The sequence below is a fragment of the Salmo salar genome, chromosome ssa11, assembly GCF_905237065.1.
Source record: "Salmo salar chromosome ssa11, Ssal_v3.1, whole genome shotgun sequence".
Classification (NCBI taxonomy): Eukaryota; Metazoa; Chordata; class Actinopteri; order Salmoniformes; family Salmonidae; genus Salmo; species Salmo salar.
Window position 1 is genome coordinate 89133311 of NC_059452.1, and position 24412 is coordinate 89157722.

General features: G+C 41.2%; 1 protein-coding gene across 1 annotated transcript in view; it reads right to left on the reverse strand.

Moving 5' to 3' along the window:
* Positions 1-862: 862 nt before the first annotated feature.
* The window catches only part of LOC106563397 (gamma-aminobutyric acid receptor subunit beta-4), a 45433-nt gene continuing 21883 nt past the window's right edge, over positions 863-24412 (reverse strand). Inside the window, exons 3-10 of the mRNA XM_014128913.2 lie at positions 22927-22994; positions 17617-17837; positions 10730-10812; positions 5509-5646; positions 4105-4257; positions 3445-3701; positions 2732-2821; positions 863-2368 (exon numbers count right to left, since the gene is read on the reverse strand). Coding sequence (XP_013984388.1) covers positions 2015-2368; positions 2732-2821; positions 3445-3701; positions 4105-4257; positions 5509-5646; positions 10730-10812; positions 17617-17837; positions 22927-22994 — 1364 coding nt within the window. The 3' untranslated portion in view covers positions 863-2014. The remainder of the gene's footprint in view (positions 2369-2731; positions 2822-3444; positions 3702-4104; positions 4258-5508; positions 5647-10729; positions 10813-17616; positions 17838-22926; positions 22995-24412) is intronic.

The following is a 24412-nucleotide window of genomic DNA, read 5'->3' on the forward strand; positions in this document are numbered from 1 at the left end:
GTCATCCAGTGCCATTTGATTATCATGCAAACCCAGTAGGTTCTGATTCAACAATGCACTAGATGTTTCAGTCATAACCACGTTTACAATACAACTTTAATGTCCATAGTTACAGCCAACAATGAAAATGTGTCTTCTGCTCTCTTCATTTAAATCTTGGAGGAATCATAAAGGAATTTGTCATTCCCTAGCATGAATATCAAATGCACTGCACTTCATTGCATTGTTGAATCAAAGCAATACTAGTTTAAACATGGAGATAGTCTGTAAATGCCTGTTTTAATGTATGAATGCATTTGCTCTCCTCTTCACTCTAGACAGAACCAAATAACGAAAAAAAAAGGTATTGTTTTTCTCCTGTAAAGGTACAGTTTGGATCAACATGGCATCAACCCTGCAGTGGACATATCATTGGTTAGTGGATCTGAGCCAATGGAAATGAGTGACTTTAAGAGCAAAATAAAAAAATAAAATGAGGATTACAGGCCTTTTTGGTTGTCTCTTTAGTTCATGGCTATTTATCACACATCTTGTCTTGCCTCTAGAAACTTAAAACCCTTTCTTCAGATTCTAATGATGTTTCTGATCTTCTGGGTTTGATCCTCCGTGACATTTGAAGGGTGGGTGGGTCTGCAGTGTTTTCAGAGGTACTGAGTTTTTTTCTAATCCCGCCCCCCTGCTACAACCCTTAAATAAATAGAGTAAATTTGAATTTAAGACAGGCATGTTTCATAGGAACTATAATATCAGTACCCAACATTCTAAGGGTGATTTTTTTTTTTTTTTTTTTTTACAGTGAGAGAGTAGTACAACAACAGGTCACACAATGCGATGAAATGTTGATTTCAATATCAAACAAATAAACAATGGCGATATCTCTTTTTAATGCACAATATTTTTTCTCTCACATCTTTATAGTTGAATAACTTTAAATAATTCACTATAGTTGTCCTTCCTTCCTTACAGAACACAAAGCTGGATATGAGGCAATGAATACTGTATCTACAGATGAATCAAGCACAGGAAGTTAAAGAAAGAGTACAATTATATTTGCCAACTATGTCCTTGAGGATACTGGATGACAAAATGTTCTGTATATGTCTATTTCTCAAACAATGAGTAATTCATACCTGTGACTCTTTTTATAATAATGCACTAACTCTGGAACAAGTGACACTCTCCCAAAAACACAGTATTTTCAAGAAAAAAAAGAATACAATAATCATCATCTTTGTAACCATAATGAAAACACCCCAAAGAACTGCTCTAAAAACAAACATGAGAAGAGAAATTAAGATAAGTTTGCACTGACTCTGGACAGGAACACAGTGGTCTAACATCCCATCCTGATGGGCCCCAATGTAGACCAGCATTGTACCAGAGCTGATGTCCCATAAAGAGAACAATTTCACTTGAAAAAATCCAAGGAACGACACATAATCCAAACAAGGTTGCTGTACAGAGTAGAACTGGAGAATTCCTGCATGTTATCCATGGGAGATGGGGGGTAAAGCTGGATATAAGGGACTCTGCCGATGCCTGAACACACAATCCACCTCTGATTTGATGAGCTGCAGTAGAGGACGCTGATTACAGAGTATCAATAAAAAGCCAATGAGACTCTGAGACATCTCTTCTCTCAAGACCTTTCGCTTTCTATTTAGCAAAAATATCATGCAGTCTTTAGTTCCAAAATCCCCCAAACGGATTTGATGGTTGTTTGTTAGTTAGTTAGATGGTTCGTTTGTTTGTTTGTTTCAGGAGAAATTTCAAAGGCTTGAAATGTTTCTCTCGCAATTATTCTTAAACATTCAAGTCATTCTAATAATGCTTTATACAGGAGAAAAGTCCTTCAGATTTACACACACACACACGTGTATATAGAAATATAATATATAGAAATATGCATATACATATGTATCAACTTGTACATGTGTATACATATTTTCAACTGTATCAAAGCCAATTTAATGTGCTCTCAAAATATGGCCCATGATTCCTAGTGGGATGCACATCAATTCACATAGTACAACCAGTAGATTAGGTTGAAAAATCCAAACATGATGGGGAAAAGGACCCGGGACCATTTGTCAATGGTGCTGACATCTGCCAGATTAGGGATTTTCAGCTTGAGCTTGGAGGAGCGCCGTCGTAGCCGACAGTTGGCCCTGCTGCGCATGGCGCTGCGGTCCAGTGAGTGGTGGCTGAAGCCATCACGGGGAGCCATGGGCTTCCTGAACTGGACCCCGGAGCTGTCGAATGACATCACTGAATTCCGGGAGTCACTGACACTACTTCCCACGTCTGACGGCATCACCTCGTTATTCATCTCCAATGTGGTGAGAAGGATGTTCCCATAAGCGTCCACCTTGGAGGACAGAGGAGGGGAGAGAGAGAATGTCAAGGTGAAGCAGAACACGGTGACATTACCCCAAACTGGCCTAATAATAATCTACTCCCTCCCACCCACCCACCCATTTCATTTTCATTTCCAATTTTCAAGCTAAAGCAAATGTAATGATGTGGAAGGAAATGTAATCTTTTCATGCCTCTTTAAAGAATTCTGAATTTATGCACTTTTCCCATTTTCTCCCTTATAGCTGATGCCTTACGGTGCTTTTTCACTGAGAGTAAATTGACACAAATTAATTGCCATCACTCTATCAACCATTTTATCAGACCTCTATTAGGCTGCAGTCCCACAGCTCATGTGATTTCTAAATGCATGTACCCCAACTTTTCTTTGCTCCTCGAGGTACAGATTTCTTCTCTGTGTATATGACCTGAGGGTGTTGGTTTGAAACGGCGTGGCAATGGAGTCCTTGCAATGAAAAAAACATTATTCAACATTAAACGCCTATAAAACACTGACAATTAAGCACATCTTAAAAATACAGAATGCATAAACATAAGGTTAACAAGAACAACTTTGCATAAGCATGGCATGTCATATTTCAGACACAGAGACAAGGGGCTTCATTCAGTCAGAGCGTTTTAGCATTTTCCCCTGAATACTAATGTTTCTGCCTGCATACCCATTAAACTTTGTCAAAAGTGGGTGAATGTTGGTAAAAATGCAACTCCCAGGACAGCACAGTGGTAAGACAGAATCAAAACAAAGACAACAACCCGAGAGGAGAATGGGAATGTAGTTCAATGAACAGCTACAGTATATCTCAATGCCAAAAAACAATGTTCATTAAAATCAAAGAGTCAGTGCTGGAGAAAAAGCAATGGAGGATGGCTGTTGTATATGTATCTGGTGGAGGTAGCATCTTCAGGTTTGTGAAAGTACTGTCTTATGTCAAACCAACATAAAGGAATGCGTATTTTGCAGTCTTGTGATGTCTGTGCTAGGGATTCTCAAAAAAACAAACAATGATTGTTTTATGCTAGGATTCTGATTCTGATACAGAGAGAAAGAAGGAAGCTGAAGATGCAAACCTGTTCCCTCAGGCGCTTCTCTTCGTATCGCGGGCGCTCGTTGTTGGTTTTGTTCAGCCGCTCGTGGATTTTCTTCTGTTGCTGGGGGCCCCGGCCAAAGAACACGTAGTTTACGAAGGCATATTCGAGCAGGGCCAGAAACACAAACACAAAACAGCCCATGAGGTAGACGTCGATGGCTTTCACATACGGGATCTTTGGGAGGGTCTCCCTAAGGTGGGTGTTAATGGTTGTCATGGTGAGCACTGTTGTAACACCTGGAAATTGCAAACACAAACATAAATAGATTGTTATTAGATATAAATCAGTAGTCATCACCATTAAAGTAAAATATTTGGTCCAAAGTGCAAGGTAATGATTTTGAGTAGGAGGTTTGTGCGCCTCTAAATATTGTTTGACAAGTTGCCGCTGCTGGGTAGATTTATAGCTTTCTGTTTTCAATGGAAAGTGCAAATTATGAGTGGTAGTAAAGGCTCGTTTTTGTAAGTGGGAGATGGTCACTAATCTGTTTATGGCGATTCAGAATTGTGCTTTGCGTAGCATTTTGTACTGCAACATGTTAGAGCAAACTTGTGAGAAATGTTGAAGACAACCTTGCCCACTGATTTCACTGAAAAAACATTGTGATGCAGAAACACTGCAGTGGAGATGGAGTCTTACCCAGGGCCACCCGAGCTGCAGAGGCATCGTAGTTGATCCAGAAGGAGACCCAGGAGAGGATGGTGATCAGGATGGAGGGCATGTATGTCTGCAGGATGAAGTAGCCTATGTTCCTTTTAATCCTGAAACTCAACGATAGCCTGGGATAGGAACCTTTCACAGTGAACAAGAGAGAAGGAGAGAGGATGGAGTGATGGAGTGATTGAGAGGGGCAGAGGAAAACACATCAGTGCAGAAAAGGAAGAACCGCTGGCACAATTTATGAGTTCCAAAGTCTGCACTTTGACAATGCGCGGGGTAGTCATTTCTCCATTCATTCAGACTGAGCACTTCATTTCCCCAAAGCAATGGATTCCTTTCCAGGGACAAGTTCGATTCCAATTAAACATGGCAGAAAGTCGCAAGCACAGCAGATTTTTCTGCAAGCCCCCCATCTCAGCAGGCAGCTCCAGCATCCCTCTGAGAATTGTCATGGAGAGCTGCTGTGTTTTTCTCTGTTTAGCACTTTCTCTGTCCTCTAAATATCACCAAAATGGGATTTAAAAAGGCCCGTAATTGGAGAGCATGTCTTCTCACTACTTAAGTGAGGAGGAGGAACCCACATGAGACTGTGATATAGCTAGTGGGGTGAACCTATGGCGCTGAACATTAATGCATGTTGCAGAGAAAAATGTCAGCTCGTTATGATGAGACATTAATTGGTTGCATTGAATGTATTGATTATTCAAACAAGCTCAACAACAAGTTGTTAATGAGAAAGATAGATTCCCCTGTGGCTTTGACTTTCCCCTACTTCAGCTAGAGAGAAATGTTTACCGCTATGAATGCATAACTAATTCCCTCAAGGGAGTTTGTATGACCACTTTATCAAAATGAGAGAAAGGGCCTAAGATAGTCATGATGGTTTTAATTTAAAAGGCAATCGACTGTGTGCTACACACAATGAAAAATGACCCTTTCATCTCCCTGGTCTGGTAAATCTTTTAATGAATCAATATCCGGACATACATATTTTATTCCTTTCTGCTATACCTCGTGAATATAAATAAACAAGTGCACACACAAGGGCAAGACTACTTAAAGAATAGACTACTAAATGAACTCAAGTTAACTGTCACATGGAGATTACTTTAAATATTCTGCAGGAGACGTTCTCTGAACTGTTAAGCAGCTAGTTGGAAGTGCTACCCATTGGAATAACATTAATAACACAAAACAGTGAGTGGAACTGGACTGACAGTTTAACTAATCCTACAAGCAAGCCTACATTATATCATTGTTAAGTTGAAAAATAACTAACATGTACATACAGGACCATTAAAATGTATTTCTGCATATGTCTTAGAATGTATTCTTATGGCATTACTACCCCTTCAGCACAGATATGAGGTGTGGAGGCCTTACCTGTGGTAAACCTGACCTCCCTGGACACCAGGCGAAGTGCTACGATGGAGAACTGAGGAAGCTCCAGCTTGTCCACCCCCGTCACTGCAGTGTCACCTCCGTGCCAGTAGAAAACAATGTCGTCTGTGGTGTACCCATCTGTCTCAGGTTACAGAGAATAGGTGGAGAGGATTTGAGGAGAATGAACAGGTTCAGTACTGGTAGAATATCTCACCTTTGACATTAGGGAAGCAGAATGGACCAAAGCAGAGGAGAATAGGCCTTCAGTCCCTTGGTACTGTATATAACATGGTCACCCACTTAGCTAAACTGTATGACAACAACTCAAATCAAAATGTATTTGTCACATGAGCCGAATAGAACAGGTATAGACTCTACTTTGAAATGCTTACTTATGAGCCCGTTCCCAACAATGCAGAGTTGAAAAGCAAGAATAATTTGCTAAAAATAAAAAATGAAATAGTAACACAATAAAATAACAAACACAGGGCTATATACAAGGAGTACCGGTACTGAGTCAATGTGCAGGGTTACAAGGTAGTTGAGGTAATTGAGATAATGTACATGTAGGTAGGGGTAATAGTGACTAGGTAATCAGGATAGATAATAAACAGAGTAGCAGCAGCGTATGTCAAGAGTGTGAAAGAGTAGGAAAGTGTGTCTATGTGTGAGTGTGTTTGTGTGTGGCGTCAATGTGCATGTATGTGTGTGTTTTGTGTGAGCGTATGTAGTGTATGTGTGTGTGCATGTGTGTGTTGGAGTGTTAGTGTAATATGTTGTGAGTGTGTGGGTAGTCCTGTGATTGTGCATAGAGCTGGTGCAAGAGAGTCAGTGCAAATAAAAAGGGGGTCAATGCAAATAGTCAGGGTAGCCAGTTGATTAACTGTTCAGCAGTCTCTGTTTCCTATAGTCCACAATCAGCTCTTTTGTCTTGCTGACGTTGAGGAAGAGGTTGTTGTCCTGGCACCACACTCCCAGGTCTCTGACTTCCTCCCTGTTGGCGGTCTCATTGTCGTTGGTGATCAGGCCTACACACCGTCGTGTCGTCGGCAAACTTAACAATGGTGTTGTATTCGTTTGCAGCCACACAGTCTTGGGTGAACAGAGTGTACAGGAGGGGACTAAGCACGTACCCCTGACGGGCCCACGTGTTGAGGGTTAGCGTGGCACATGTGTTGTTGCCCACCCTCACCACTTGCCTTTCAAAGCATTTTATGGCTACAGATGTGAGTGCTACGGGGCAATAGTCATTTAGACAGGTTACCTTGGCATTCTTGGGCACAGGGACTATGATGGTCTGCTTGAATCATGTAGGTATTAGAGACTGGATCAGGGAGAGGTTGAAAATGCCAGTGAAGACACTTGCCAGCTGGTCAGCGCATGCTCTGAGTATGCGTCCTGGTAATTTGTCTGGCACTGCAGCCTTGTGAATGCTAAATCTGTTTAAAGGTCTTACTCACATTGGCTACTGAGAGCGTGATCACACAGTCATCCGGAACAGCTGGTGCTCTCATGCATGGTTCAGTGTTGCTAGCCTCAAAGCGAGTTTAGCTTGTCTGGTAGCCTCTCATAACTGGGCAGCTCATGGCTGGGATTCCCTAATCCGTGATAGTTTGCAAGCCCTGCCACATCCAATGAGCATCAGAGCTGGAGTAGTAGGATTCGATCTTAGTCATGTATTGATTCTTTTCCTGTTTGATGGTTTGTCGTAGGCGGGACTTCTTATAATCGTCCGGATTAGTGTCTCACTCCTTGAAAGCGGCAGCTCTAGACTTTAGCACAGTGCGGATGTTGCCTGTATCCATGGCTTCTGGTTGGGATGTGTATGTACGGTCACTGTGGGGACGATGTCGTCGAAGCACTTATTAATGTGGTAAACTCCTCAATACCATCGGATGAACCCCAGAACATATTCCAGTTTGTGCAAGCGAAACAATCCTGTAGCTAGGCATTCGCTTCATCGGTCCACTTCCGTATTGAGTAAGTCACTGGTACTTCCTGTTTGAGTTTTTCATTGTAAGCAGCAATCAGGGGGATAAAGTTATGGCCAGATTAGCCCATAGAAACACACTGAATAACAGATTAATCCATGGAAAAACAGACAGTAAAACATTGAATCAAAAGGAAGTATGTTTTGAACTGTGTGTCCTATATCTGAGAGATATAAAAAAGCTCCGATTTTTATGTTTTATTTTTTTACTGTGGAATTACCTGTATAACATTGACGTGGAAATACCCTATTTACTTCCATTCATTTTTTGGCCCAGTAACGGATTACCTCCATCGTGTCCGTGAGAGTCCCATCTTTCCATAGAGTGGTCATATCAATTTCAAGACCGTTTGGACGCTACAGATGTTATCATGAGAAGACTGATTTTTGAGATGTCTCCTGGTATGACAAACACTGTTGTAGCTCTGCCACCTTCCACCGGAGATGTGGAAGGCCGACATTTGTGGATGTGGTGGATTGAGACGCAGCCCATGCAAAACAGATATCTCTAGCTTAAAGAGACAGACTTTGACGTGGATTTATTTTATTTATTATGCCCCGAATGGAGCCTGAAGTTATTTTAACATTTTATATATATATACAGTATCATCAAGGGGCCCAGCTCATAAGGCCCCTTGATGATGTGAGGCCTGAGGCAATTGCCTCTACTGCCTATGGTGAGTCCACCAGTGTCTCCAGGGATCCCTCACAATGCCAGTGGAATCAGTGAGAAGTATGAGATAGCTTTACAGTGCCTTCGGAAGTATTCAGACCCCTTGACTTTTTCCACATTTTGTTACGTTACAGCCTTATTCTAAAATTGATTAAATCGTTTTTCCCCTCATCAATCTACACACAATACTTCATAATGGCAAAGCAAAAATAGTTTTTTAGAAATGTTTGCACATTTATTACCAATAAAAAACAGAAATACCAAATGTAAAAAATAATTCAGACCCTTTACTCAGTACTTTGTTCAAGCACCTTAGGCAGCGATTACAGCATCGAGTCTTCTTGGGTATGATGCTACAAGCTTTGCACACCTGTATTTGGGGAGTTTCTCCCATTCGTCTCTGCACATCGTGTCAAGCTCTGTCAGGTTGAATTGGGAGCATTGCTGCACAGCTATTTTCAGGTCTCTCCAGAGATGTTCGATCGGGTTCAAGTTGGGCCACTCAAGGACATTCAGAGACTTGTCCTGAAGCCACTCCTGCATTGTCTTGGCTGTGCGCTTAGGGTCGTTGTTCTGTTGGAAGGTGAACCTTCGCCCCAGTCTGAGGTCCTGAGCACTCTGGAGCAGGTTTTCATCAAGTATATATCTGTACTTTGCACCTTTCATCTTTGCCTCGATCCTGACTAGTCTCCCAGTCCCTGCCACTGAAAAACATCCCCACAGCATGATGCTGCCACCACCATGCTTCACCATAGGGATGGTGCCAGGTTTCCTCCAGAAGTGATGCTTGGCATTCAGAGAATCTTATTAGTCATGGTCTGAGAGTCTTTAGGTGCCTTTTGACAAACTCCAAGTGGGCTGTCATATGCCTTTTACTGAGGAGTGGTTTCCGTCTGGCCACTCTACAATAACGGTCTGATTGGTGGAGAGCTGCAGAGATGGTTGTCCTTCTGGAAGTTTCTCCCATCTTCACAGAGGAACTCTAGAGCTCTGTCAGAGTGACCATCGGATTTTTGGTCACCTCCCTGACCACGGCCATTCTCCCCCGATTGCTCGGGCGGCCAGCTCTAGGAAGAGCCTTGGAGGCTACTGTGTTCTTGGGGACCTTCAATGCTGCAGACATTTTTTGGTACCATTCCCCAGATCTGTGCCTCGACACAATCCTGTCTCTGAGCTCTACGGACAATTCCTTCAACCTCATGGCTTGGTTTTTGCTCTGACATGCACTGTCAACTGTGGGACCTTATATAGACAGGTGTGTGCCTTTCCAAATCATGTCCAATCAATTGAATGTTCCACATATTTAGAAGCAAACTGAAAATCATATCAACATGGCATGTATTGTGGACCCTTTACCACAGTGAAGTAGGCTATAAACAGCTGTACCGTTATCCTGAATTTTAATTGTATGCCCTCATAATTTGCGTGGATGAAATTTGGAGACCCAAGCTACAGGCTTCTGTATCAGCCACTATCAGGAGTCACCGTAAGTAATACCCACATACATTTATAACTGTCACTTTAGTGTTAGTGGATCATATTAGGTGTATTCTAGTGAGTTTGTTGACAAAATTCTAATAAAAGGTACACTGTATTTAAAGGGATGGCTTAAGATAAATGTACTGAAAACCCTATTGAATGAAAACTACACAAGAAAAGCTACATCAAAATCCCCTGGGAGTCAAAGCTACATCAGAATCACCTGGGAGTCAAAGCTACATCAGAATCACCCGGGAGTCAAAGCTACATCAGAATCACCAGGGAGTCTAAGCTACATCAGAATCACCAGAGAGTCTAAGCTACATCAGAATCACCCAGGAGTCAAAGCTACATCAGAATCACCTGGGAGTCAAAGCTACATCAGAATCACCCGGGAGTCAAAGCTACATCAGAATCACCAGGGAGTCTATGCTACATCAGAATCACCAGAGAGTCTAAGCTACATCAGAATCACCCAGGAGTCAAAGCTACATCACAATCACCGGGGAGACAAAGCTACATCAGAATCACCCGGGAGTCAAAGCTACATCAGAATCACCAGGGAGTCTATGCTAGAGGGTGAAGTTAGACTGTGTGGAGAATTTTGGTCGAATTACTTGGGTTTCATCTCTCAGTAACACCTCAAGCCTGCAGGCATAACACATTATAATGCAGTTAAAATGCATTGTAAGACTTCTCGTTTCAGAAAATATGTGAATTACACATCTGCAACCCATACTGCAAAAGGTTAAATTCCAAATATGTTTTGTAAATATTGACAGAAACAACAAGAAGTAAACAACATGAAATTCAATAGGCTACTAGAGACATACAGTACCGTATGACAGGTCTAAATGTTGGCTTTTATTTTAAATGTACTTGAGATGAATTTGAAAAAAAACTAACTGTCTGGGATCATGGGCTGTCCCTAGCTGTGTTACCCAGTGAAAGTGTCAGGGTGACATTCCTGCTGAGATCCTTGACAAGCCCAGGCAGGCAGTTGTGAGAGGGGGAGGGGGTGTTACTTAGCCAGAGTGGGGAGGAATGGGGGTGAAGACGTTTGTATTAAGTCCACCTACAGCTTTCGATTTCCAGGGTGCAGTTCTGTTCGTCGAGCGGGTACCTCCTCAAGTCCATCATGCAAGCTGCTGTGGTGGTTATTCTGGAAAAAAAGGAGAGCAGAGACATAGAGTGTGAGAGAAAAGGGGGGTAGAGAGAACCACTGTTACCTTGGTAACCTTTGAGAAATGGTAGCTTAGCCTTGACTGCACCATGTGAATCTTTAAATGAGCAATGTTAGGCAGTTGTCTCGTTTTGAAAAAAAGAAAAAAGGAAATGCAATCATTGGCAGTCTAGTGTTGCATACAGACCTGTCCAAGGTCTATTTCTTAGGAGCGAGGGATGAGAAAGGAAGGGGGAAGGAGAGAAAGATACATGTGGGTTCGTTTCTCATAATCTGGCCAACTGTTTGAGACCTTCCATAATAGCCGTGATTTGTGTGTGATAAATTTACCAGTGCAGCACATTTTAATAATTACATCTGCTCTGTTAAATCATACCAGCTTTCACCTGTTTTCAGGCTTCTGGTTTAAATGAAATACGGAGCTCACTGGTTTGCCTGAATGGAAAAAGTAACTGAGTTACAACTCATCACCCCTGTGTGTTAGATGGACTGCCCATTCACAGAGAGAGTTTGATAGGTACACAGTTTGTGTGTTTGTGTGTTTTAGGAGGCAAGGGAGAGTGGTGGGGAAGTTCACCCTTTACAACAGCCTATTTTACATTTGGGATCCATAATTTAAGATGCCTAAGTCCATGCTGTCTTCCAGGTTGCTGGACAATTCAGCATATAGCAAGAGGCTGGTAGTGTGCAGGCTAATACAAGCCACTACAACTACTGTCAAACACAAGTGTATAGAGTGCAAAAGAAAAACAATGTGGAGTGTTTTCTGCAGGGGCTATACAACCATGATGAAAACAGAACACACAGTTCCATACAGTAAGTCACCTTTTGTGATGACGTATTTTTGACTACCTTCACTTTGTTGTGTTAAGGCATGATGCCGTAGCAAAGGTATTCTGACTCTCCCCAAGGCCCAACACACCATAACCTCATCATCACTCCCCTCCGGCTATATCATAGACAAAGGGCATTTCACTCTGCACTGCATATTGTTTTCTATCTCACAGCTTTACTGTACATGACTCCTGTAAAGCAAAGCTGCAACATGTTGGGTGAAGAAACAAAGCCTGTGACCCCTGGGGCTCCGGCTGCTGTGTTGCTTTGAAAGGGCCCCAAGATGCTCCTCTCCCCCCAGCAGCCCCCCAGTCATCTGGGTGGGTCCCTGTGAGAACCTCACTGCAGACTCACTGTCTGGGCTGGTTCATTGATGAAACTGGGACATTGTGATGATGAGGGATTAGAAGGTTTTTTGTTGCCTTTTTCTGGGGCACAGAATTCTGGATGGGAAGTGCGCCGCCTCCTCCTCCTCCTCACATCCCAGCAAAACAAAATAGCCAGGAATAAGTGGTGTGCTATATTTGTTTGTCTCGTGCAGTACAATAGTGACTACTACATTCGTTCTGTTGCACAATAAAAACAATGTTGTGTCACTGTGTCGTGCCTGCTGAAAGCACTCCAGGTTATACTGTAAGAGAAGCTCACATGTCAATCAATCAAATTAACAGGAAAGTATGAATTTTTATGTCTTCCTGTGAATGGTAAAGGGGTCATGGTCTTTACGATAAGTCATAGAGGCTCACCTCACCCCAAATCTAATGGCACAATCTTAAAATCGGTAAAATTATATTTTCACATTAACAAATAACCTTCAATTCATTACATGTTCATCTCTTTTATCAAAATTAAGAGAACCAATAAATACATTTACTCAATAACATTTAATTTTTCAAATTATCTTTCTCAAAAAGTTTGTATATAGTCCCATAAAATAATCTGTACTCTTAATACCTCCCCACCCCACCCCATTTCTTTTGTTGATTTGAATTAAACATTTGGCAATCCCACTTGCAATTCCCCATGACCCCAGCTTTGAATAGCACTGCCCTACAGTCCCTCTGTACTCTACACAGGATTCTGTCCTCACTTTATGATTCTGTCCTCAATTCATTCCTCCACCTTTTCACCAACTCCCTCTGGGCAGCAGGAGAAGCTGCTACCGCTTCCACCCCTCCATCCCTCCCTCCCCTGCACCCACAGCTGATTCCACCAAGAGACATATTAAGTAAGCATTTACCAGCCCATTAGTTCCCCGTCTCACTTCCAAACATCATCAAACTCTCTCATTAATACGAAAGTCCCCACATTAAAAAATACTACAGTTTTATATATATAGAATACAAACAGTACTTACTATAGAATTATGTAGTAAACTGTAGAATACTATAGTAAACACTACAATATACTACAGACCACAAAAACAGTACAGTAAATACTACAGAAATGTCTGCAAAAACACTGTACTCCGCAAAAACACGACAGTAATTACTATAGTACAGTGCCTTCCGAAAGTATTCACACCCCTTGACTTTTTCCACATTTTGTTGTGTTACAGTCTGAATTTAGATTGGATTCAATTTAGATTGAAATTGTCACTAGCCTACACACAATACCCAATAATGCCAAAGTGGAATTATATATATATATAATTTTTTTTACAAATTCATAAAAAATTATAAGTGGAAATGTCTTGAGTCAATAAGTATTCAACCTCTTTGTTATGGCAAGCCTAAATAAGTTCAGGAGTAAAAATGTGCTTAACGAGTCAATAATAAGTTGCATGGTCTCACTCCGTGCGCAGCAACAGTGTTTAACATGATTTTTGAATGACTACCTCATCTCTGTAGCCCACACATACAATTATCTGCAAGGTCACTCAATCAAGCAGTGAATTTCAAACATAGATTCAACCACAAAGACCAGGGAGGTTTTCCAATGCCTTGCAAAGAACCTTTTGGTAGATGGGTAAAAAAAGCAGACATTGAATATGGTGAAGTCATTAATTCAACTTTGGATGGTGTATTCATACAATCAATACACCCAGTCACTACAAAGATACAGGCGTCCTTCCTAAATTGCCGGAGAGGAATTAAACCACTCGGGGATTTCTCCATGAATGAGGCCAATGGTGACTTTAAATCAGTTACAGAGTTCAATGGCTGTGATAGGAGAAAACTGATGATGGATCAACAACACTGTAGTTACTCCCCAATACTAGCCTGAATGACAGATTGAAAATAAGGAAATATTCCAAAACATGCATCCTGTTTGCAATAAGGCACTAAAGTAAAACTGCAAAAAGATATGGCAAAGAAATTAACTTTATGTACTGAAAAGTTTATGTCCTGATTACAAACCTGATTACAAAGACACCTGAAACCCCACCTCTTTAAGGAATACCTGGGATAGGATAAAGTAATCCTTCTACCCCCCCCGAAAAAAAAGATATAGATGTACTATTGTAAAGTGGTTGTTCCACTGGATATCATAAGGTGAATGCACCAATTTGTAAGTCGCTCTGGATAAGAGCGTCTGCTAAATGACGTAAATGTAATGTAAATGTAAATGTTTGGGGCAAATCCAGCACAATACATCACTGAGCACCACTCGTCATATTTTTAAGAATGGTGATGGCTGCATCATGTTATGGGTATACTTGTCATCGGCAAGGACTAGGGAGTTTTTGGGGGGCTAAAAAGAAACAGAATAGAGCTAAGCACAGGCACAATCCTAGAGGAAATGCCTGGTTCACTCTGCTTTCCTACAGACACTGGGAGACAAATTCAACTTTCAGCAGGACAATAACCTAAAACACAAGCCTAAATATACACTGGAGTTGCTTCCCAAAATGTCATTGAATGTTCCTGAGTGGCCTAGTTGCAGTTTGACTTAAATCGGCTTGAAAATCTATGGTAGGCATGAAAATGGCTGTCTAGCAATGATCGACAACCAACTTGACAGAGCATGAAGAATTTTAAAAAGAATAACGTGCAAATATTGTACAATCCAGGTGTGCAAAGCTCTTAGAGATTTACCCAGAAATACTCACAGCTGTAATCGCTGCCAAAGGTGATTCTAACATGTATTGACTCAGGGGGTGAATACTTATGTAATCAAGATATATTAGTGTTTTTCTTTAAATTTTATGTTAGAATTCTTCTTCCACTTTGGCAGTACAGAGTATTTTGTGTAGATCACTGACAGAGAATTACTATTAAATACATTTTCATCCCACCTTGTAACACACATTTTTTGGTAATAAATCAAGGGGTGTGAATACTTTCTGAAGACACTGTATATACTACAGTATTTAATTAGCATATTCCCTGCCTATCCCACTCCCCAATACACCAATTTGTGCCACACATAAGTGAGAATCCTACATGCCAAGTATAGATTGTGTTTGTTACAGGTTATAGAAAAGAGCAGAAGCTCTGAACTATCCGTTCAGACCCCAGTCCTACCTACCTACCTACCTTCCTACCTACAGGTTATGGAAAATTTGCTCTTTTAGTATTTCTTCAGTAAGTTTCCTCAAGGAGAAAGCCTCTACTTCTATGTCAAAGATAATATAACTAAAACACTATAGCAAATACTACAGTGATGTTTGCCAAAAGACTACAATAAATCCAATATTATACCACAGTCCGCAAAAACACTACAGTAAATACTATAGTATAGTACATTCCGCATAAACACTACATTAATTACTACAATATATACTACAGTTTTCTTTTACTACAGTATTTATACAATAGTTAACTGTAAATACTACACTATACTACAGTAAATACTACACTATTCACTATAGTGTTTTTGCTGACTTTAGTAAAGTCTGCAAAAACACTACAGTGAATACTAGAGTATTTATACCATTGTATCCTATAGTATTTGTTCATGTGGGAATGGAGACGACTGCCATATCTTACAGACACTGATAATGCTATCATTATATTTCATATCAATGGGCATGTGCAAAGTCCCCCATTCTTGAAAATAACTAAATCCTTTTCCAGAGGCTTATCTAAGATATATTTAATATTCTAGACAATAAGGAAAGCACATGACAAGAGCTAAATGCCATCTCCACTGATTGTGCAGTGGAATGAGGTAATAGCAGTGGCATAACATAGTCATGTTGCCATTTCAGCAGCATCTGTGCATTTAGCTGTAAGCTTCCTATAATTAACATTTGCAGCTGAATTTGATTTTAGCTTTGAAACATTTCAAAATGGGACTGCCCTGTGGAACAAATCAACAAACATCAGCATTACATAACCCAAAGAGCACTGACTCTCTGTCTTGTCCTCCAAGGCCTCCATTCACCAGAGACAAATGATGCACCAGAAATAGAGTTAATGGAAATTCATTGATTTAAAAAGTCAAACATGTGCACCATATGTACAGTCAGGTCAATAATTATTGACACCCTTAATAAAGATGTGCAAAAAAGACTGTAAAAAATAAAGTATACAAATACTGAGCTATATTGTATGCTCAAAAAAGGGGGATATTATATTATTTTATACTAATACAATTGCTCAGAGAAAGGGATTTTGTTAAACAAGTAATACAAAAAAATCGAAAAAAAGATAAGGGGCAAAATGATTGCTACCCGTTTTCAGTACTCTAGCGTTCTTCCCTTGTGAGGATAACGACACTGAGCCTTTTTCTAAAATGTTTTAGGAGATTGGAGAACACGTTGGGAGGGATCTTAGACCATTCTGCCGTACAGAATCCTTAATATCCTCCATCTGCGCTTATGAACTGCCCTCTTCAATTCTAACCACAGGTTTTCAATGGGGTTCATGTCTGGAGAATGATATGGCCATTGAAAAATTTAGATTTTGTGTTCAATTAACCATTTTGATTACAGCTTGGTGTTATTGTCTTGCTGGAAGATCCGCTTGCGGCCAAGTGTCAGGCTCCTTGCAGAGTCAACCAGGTTTTGGGCTAAAATGTCCTGGTATTTGGCAAAGTTAATGATGCCATTGACCTTAACAAGGGCCCCAGCACCAGTAGAAGAAAAAAAAACATAACATCAAAGATCCACCACCACATTTTACTGCAGGTATGATGTACTTTCTGCGTATGGTTCTGTTTTCAACACCAAACCCACCACTGGTGTGTGGGACCAAAGAGCTACATTTAAATTTCGTCTGACCATAGCACCGGTTCCAATCCAAGTGCCAATGGCATTTATTAAACTCCAGGCAGTGCTATGGTCAGATGACATGAAAAACAGAAGCACATGCAAAAAAGTACCTCATACCTACAGCAAGAGAGCAAACAAAGGATATCAAGGATCTGGAAAGATTCTGTACGGCAGAATGGTCGAAGATCCCTCCCAACGTGTTCTCCAATCTCCTAAAACATTTTAGAAAAAGGCTCAGTGTCGTTATCCTCACAAGGGAAGAACGCTAGAGTACTGAAAACGGGTAGCAATCATTTTGCCCCCTTTATCTTTTTTAGATTTTTTTTGTATTACTTGTTAAGCAAAATCCCTTTCTCTGAGCAATTGTATTAGTATAAAATAATTAAATATGCCAATTTTTTGAGCATACAATATAGCTCAGTATTTGTATAATTTATTTTATACAGTATTTTTTGCTCTTTATGGACCTGACTGTATACACTATGTCAGATATTAGCATGTCATGTCATTGTCAAGGCAGGCTATAACTATTTACAATTGAATTCTGGCTTCAGCACTTCAGCAAAATAATTCAAGTTAGTTGTGTTTTCATCAGTGATTCTCTGGACTGTTAATTTCTTGGAAGGAAGGAAGGAAGGAACGTTAAAAGGCGGGAGGGTCGTGATACTATTTAGACACAGACCCATTTCCTCCCATGCCTCACTGTTCCCAAGGTCTCTTCCAGTCCTGTCTTACAGGCCAGGCTTTAACCACTTTAGGTACAGTAGAATTCCAATGAAAGTTAGCTTTACCTGAGTCCATATAACACGGTGCCATCAGGATGCAGTCGAATCATACGGTTCTTTACTGTCACACCATGCAGAAAGGACTTCTTGTCGTTAAGGAAGTAGGTGTCTGGGAGCCACAGCTGGTCCGCCACGCGGTTATCCAGAGTCAGGTTGAGGGGCAGCTCAGCGTATGCCAAACGCTTGTCTCGCCAACTTTGCTGGAAATACATTGTGATGGTATAATCCTGTGAAAAAGGGGAGACAGCACTGTCAGATTGAGAAGAACTAGTTGTTATGCATGAACAAAAGCTCCAACTATGCGAAGTACAAGTTACCCCTACTGTACTTGCCCTATCCAACTCCATGCTCCAACTATGGGAAGTACAAGTTACCCCTACTGTACTCGCCCTATCCAACTCCATGCTCCAACTATGGGAAGTACAAGTTACCCCTACTGTACTCGCCCTATCCAACTCCATGCTCCAACTATGGGAAGTACAAGTTACTCCTACTGTACTCGCCCTATCCAACTCCAAGCTCCAACTATGGGAAGTACAAGTTACTCCTACTGTACTCGCCCTATCCAACTCCATGCTCCAACTATGGGAAGTACAAGTTACCCCTACTGTACTCGCCCTATCCAACTCCATGCTCCAACTATGGGAAGTACAAGTTACCCCTACTGTACTTGCCCTATCCAACTCCATGCTCCAACTATGGGAAGTACAAGTTACCCCTACTGTACTTGCCCTATCCAACTCCATGCTCCAACTATGGGAAGTACAAGTTACTCCTACTGTACTCGCCCTATCCAACTCCAAGCTCCAACTATGGGAAGTACAAGTTACCCCTACTGTACTCGCCCTATCCAACTCCAAGCTCCAACTATGGGAAGTACAAGTTACCCCTACTGTACTCGCCCTATCCAACTCCAAGCTCCAACTATGGGAAGTACAAGTTACCCCTACTGTACTCGCCCTATCCAACTCCAAGCTCCAACTATGGGAAGTACAAGTTACCCCTACTGTACTCGCCCTATCCAACTCCAAGCTCCAACTATGGGAAGTACAAGTTACCCCTACTGTACTTGCCCTATCCAACTCCAAGCTCCAACTATGGGAAGTACAAGTTACCCCTACTGTACTCGCCCTATCCAACTCCAAGCACCAACTATGGGAAGTACAAGTTACCCCTACTGTACTTGCCCTATCCAACTCCAAGCTCCAACTATGGGAAGTACAAGTTACTCCTACTGTACTTGCCCTATCCAACTCCAAGCTCCAACTATGGGAAGTACAAGTTACTCCTACTGTACTTGCCCTATCCAACTCCAAGCTCCAACTATGGAAAGTACAAGTTACCCCTACTGTACTTGCCCTATCCAACTCCAAGCTCCAACTATGGGAAGTACAAGTTACCCCTACTGTACTCGCCCTATCCAACTCCAAGCTCCAACTATGGGAAGTACAAGTTACCCCTACTGTACTTGCCCTATCCAACTCCATGCTCCAACTATGGGAAGTACAAGTTACCCCTACTGTACTCGCCCTATCCAACTCCATGCTCCAACTATGGGAAGTACAAGTTACCCCTACTGTACTTGCCCTATCCAACTCCAAGCTCCAACTATGGGAAGTACAAGTTACCCCTACTGTACTCGCCCTATCCAACTCCAAGCTCCAACTATGGAAAGTACAAGTTACCCCTACTGTACTTGCCCTATCCAACTCCAAGCTCCAACTATGGGAAGTACAAGTTACCCCTACTGTACTTGCCCTATCCAACTCCAAGCTCCAACTATGGGAAGTACAAGTTACTCCTACTGTACTCGCCCTATCCAACTCCATGCTCCAACTATGGGAAGTACAAGTTACCCCTACTGTACTCGCCCTATCCAACTCCAAGCTCCAACTATGGGAAGTACAAGTTACTCCTACTGTACTCGCCCTATCCAACTCCAAGCTCCAACTATGGGAAGTACAAGTTACCCCTACTGTACTCGCCCTATCCAACTCCATGCTCCAACTATGGGAAGTACAAGTTACCCCTACTGTACTCGCCCTATCCAACTCCAAGCTCCAACTATGGGAAGTACAAGTTACTCCTACTGTACTCGCCCTATCCAACTCCATGCTCCAACTATGGGAAGTACAAGTTACCCCTACTGTACTTGCCCTATCCAACTCCATGCTCCAACTATGGGAAGTACAAGTTACCCCTACTGTACTCGCCCTATCCAACTCCATGCTCCAACTATGGGAAGTACAAGTTACCCCTACTGTACTTGCCCTATCCAACTCCAAGCTCCAACTATGGGAAGTACAAGTTACCCCTACTGTACTCGCCCTATCCAACTCCATGCTCCAACTATGGGAAGTACAAGTTACCCCTACTGTACTTGCCCTATCCAACTCCAAGCTCCAACTATGGGAAGTACAAGTTACCCCTACTGTACTTGCCCTATCCAACTCCATGCTCCAACTATGGGAAGTACAAGTTACCCCTACTGTACTCGCCCTATCCAACTCCATGCTCCAACTATGGGAAGTACAAGTTACCCCTACTGTACTCGCCCTATCCAACTCCAAGCTCCAACTATGGGAAGTACAAGTTACCCCTACTGTACTTGCCCTATCCAACTCCAAGCTCCAACTATGGGAAGTACAAGTTACCCCTACTGTACTTGCCCTATCCAACTCCATGCTCCAACTATGGGAAGTACAAGTTACCCCTACTGTACTCGCCCTATCCAACTCCAAGCTCCAACTATGGGAAGTACAAGTTACCCCTACTGTACTTGCCCTATCCAACTCCAAGCTCCAACTATGGGAAGTACAAGTTACCCCTACTGTACTTGCCCTATCCAACTCCAAGCTCCAACTATGGGAAGTACAAGTTACCCCTACTGTACTCGCCCTATCCAACTCCAAGCTCCAACTATGGGAAGTACAAGTTACCCCTACTGTACTTGCCCTATCCAACTCCAAGCTCCAACTATGGGAAGTACAAGTTACCCCTACTGTACTTGCCCTATCCAACTCCATGCTCCAACTATGGGAAGTACAAGTTACCCCTACTGTACTTGCCCTATCCGACACCATACACATACTACCATTACATGTATTATCATAATCATTATGTGCACAGAATATCAGAAAGCGCTAACAGTGATTTTCTAGGATACAATGGAACCATAATGAAAGGAAAGACTTACAGGGAAGTGATTTAAAGGCCAAGTTAAGATTAATACGTCCTCCGATGACAGTACAGTCCTTCTGAATATTGCATGATAAATGCTGCCAATTATTCTGGGAACCTCAGTGTCCCGAAATCTCAATATAATTGTCTTAAAATACAAGTGAACCATAATGTACGTCACATATTATAAGCGGACTGAGAGCTAATCTGAGTAGTTATTCAGCTGGACATGACCTACATTCTCTCAGTCTTACCCTATGAAAAGGCTAGTCCATATCTTCCATAAGATTATATATATTTGCAGCATCCTGAAAAAATATAATTAAATAAAAAAATCAATTTTCATGAAATATTTGTTTTTACATGGCTTTTGTCTGATTGCAATTTTTTGGGGTGAAATTTGTTATTCTTTTGCTATGACTATGTTGGCTTGCTGACAAAGTACAAAAATGAACAGCTAAAATAGACAAGTTATGGTGTTAGGCATAACACACATGTTGAGATTATCAAGAGTTTTCCAAGTTGACAAATGTCATATTGTTTTCTGTCTGTCTTTGTTCACCAGAAGTTTGTTCAACCTTTTCAGCTTTGAACTTGATGCTGCCTTCTCAAATGTCCAGGGAAACCAAAATAACATACAACATAAGCTAAAACTTGCTGTGTCTTTAAAAACACAGGGGTACAAAATACATCTCTACAATAACTTCAAGATGAATAAATCAAAGGGCCTCACTTGCATGTGCTTAAAAATAAAGAAAACAGCTAGATACATTAGTGACTACCTCTAACAAATTAAACATGATATCTGCTGTCACTTGAAACTGGATGAAAATCCTCTTGTGACCCCAAATGGCACTGTTGTAGGGAGAACAAACCCAAAACCCAACAGCAAAGCTCTTCTGGCTTGTGGGTGGAGTGAACTCTGAGTGTGACTGTGCCACACTAAATACAATTATATTTTTTTAAATACAAGGGAGAGGAGAGCGACAGAATGATGTCATTGCTGAGACACCAGCCATATTGTCTTCTTTAAGGATGCACAAGACTGTGCCTGATTTCTCACTGCTCTCTAATGAACACAAGTTAAGGCGTAATATAATCAAGCAAAACAGATGCACAACATGTCTATGGTTATCTAATGTTGGCAAGGGCAAATATGACTGATTGAAATGGTATTGCGTTGCAAACACTCAAAGACCCTTGGATCCTTTCTTGATTTCTTGATACTGTAACACGGCTATAGTCTCTTGCACATTGTTAGATCATCTTTATGTGGTCAGATGATATTATTATATTATTTTGTGAATAATCAAGAAATCAGGAAAGGGTCCAAGGGTCATTTAATTAGTTCAATTTGAGTGTTTGCAACTAGGTACCTGTAAGGTTCAGCTTTTCTTTTCTTAGTCAACCTTGTGTCCTTTTTCTTTGTGTTTTTAAACGTAGCCCTGTTTCTTTGTGTTTTTAAACGTAGCCCTGTTTCTTTGTGTTTTTAAACGTAGCCCTGTTTCTTTGTGTTTTTAAACGTAGCCCTGTTTCTTTGTGTTTTTAAACGTAGCCCTGTTTCTTTGTGTTTTTAAACGTAGCCCTGTTTCTTTGTGTTTTTAAACGTAGCCCTGTTTCTTTGTGTTTTTAAACGTAGCCCTGTTTCTTTGTGTTTTTAAACGTAGCCCTGTTTCTTTGTGTTTTTAAACGTAGCCCTGTTTCTTTGTGTTTTTAAACGTAGCCCTGTTTCTTTGTGTTCTAGAACGTAGCCCTGTTTCTTTGTGTTCTAGAACGTAGCCCTGTTTCTTTGTGTTCTAGAACATAGCCCTGTCTTTCATTTTTGTTCATTTATTTCACCTGAGTTCGTTTCTCACCTGGTCTCATCAGCTCCCTATTTAGTTCAGTTCTTTCTGTTTATATGGTTGTGAGGTACTGTTTGTTTTTGACTGCCTACCTGTGTTTGACTATTGCCCGCCTGTGACCATGATTCCTGCCTTCTGCGAAGGCTTAATAAACATCTGCCGCGCTCTGCGTGTGAATCTACACCTCTTTCTCCTGAGTATTCATTACAGTACCCTTATAAATAAGAATTGACACATTGAGTTGATGTTCTGTATGGACAGTGCTACTGTAAGAGAAGGTTTTGTAACTCACCATGTTCACTTCTGAGATGGAGTCAATGCTAGCGATGTTGATGCTCATTCCTACGATGACTGGGGCACCTGAGGGAACACAGGAGGCCGTGCAGTCACACACAAACTCACACAGATTATTTACACTGAGCCAGAAATACACTTTTGGCCTCTGTTTTAAAAATAACGTAGGAAAACAAATTCTCTTCACATGGTGGGTTATCTCAGTGAATTATCATGATATTACTGCATGTACCATGATATAACTATTTTTTGGGTGATGCATTATGCATGAAACTAGAACTGGACATTTATGATGTGGGAGAGAGTATCAGTGAATCAAACATTCTCTGAAACCTGTGGGAACAAGCCTCATATGAGCAGGAGTAGGCCATTGATGGTAGCGAGATAGACAAGAGGAGACACAGGAAGAAAGCATGAAGGAAACAGACCAGCATTACTTAAACCTTGAACCCATTTACCTTTCTCATACAGTATGTGCAAAGTGACCAAAAGGGCGGCAGAATAAAGTGCCACAAAAAGACTAAAATGCAGAGGCAAATGAATCGTAACATCCAATTTTTGGGAGGAAAGAGTGTCTCTTTAGGGTCATTGTGTTTAAACAGCCATATAAAATCGGACTAAATCTTTCTTTAATCTTCATAAAATTTGAATCTATATGACATTCAGGTACACCATGCTAATTTCACGCTCAATATTCTCGCCCCCCTCAAATCATGTAATCGTATTATCTCATCCTACCGCTTTCTCCTTACAAGAAACTGAAACATTAAAGTGAAAGGGATGTCAAAGTGTGTTGATATTCAGCAATGTCAAAGAGAATAATTAAAGGAAATGTTCCTTCAGTTTTAGTTACATTCAGATATAACTGGCCTTCAGTATAAAGTGGCCTGGATTCTATAACGGACTGTAGATCTGTGTTGAGTCGGTTAAAATAACAAATTAAAACGGCATTATGTGCGTGCACCTGTGGGCCTAGTCATAGTACTAGCAAGGCTTACAATTATCCACATATACTGTATACTCAACTACTGTGTATGACTCATTTACTCAATTTGGCCTTTGTCTTAGTAGTGAGGAGTTAGTCAGCCCTGTACAGAGCCTTGCCCCGAGGAGTGCTTTAACCTTCGTTAAAATCAAGGATATTAGAAGAAACCGGTTGAGAGACCTTTGCTCCCATAACAAATAGCAGTTGTCATTGTGTATTCGTTAAAGCTAATGTTGAATCTTTGGGTTTAAGAAGTGCTGTGCTGAACATGTGACTGCAGGGCGTGAGAAGAGTGCACATCTTGTGTATAATCTTGTGTTCAATTAATAATTGATTTGAAAATGTGTGCATATTTAACATAAATTCAGATAGCCTAGCGGTTAAGAGCTCTTGGGCCAAAAGGTCACTGGTTCGAATCCCCGAGCTGACTAGGTGAAAAGTCTGTCAATGTATGCTTAAGCAAGGCACTTAACCCTAATTTCTCTGGATAAGTGTGTCT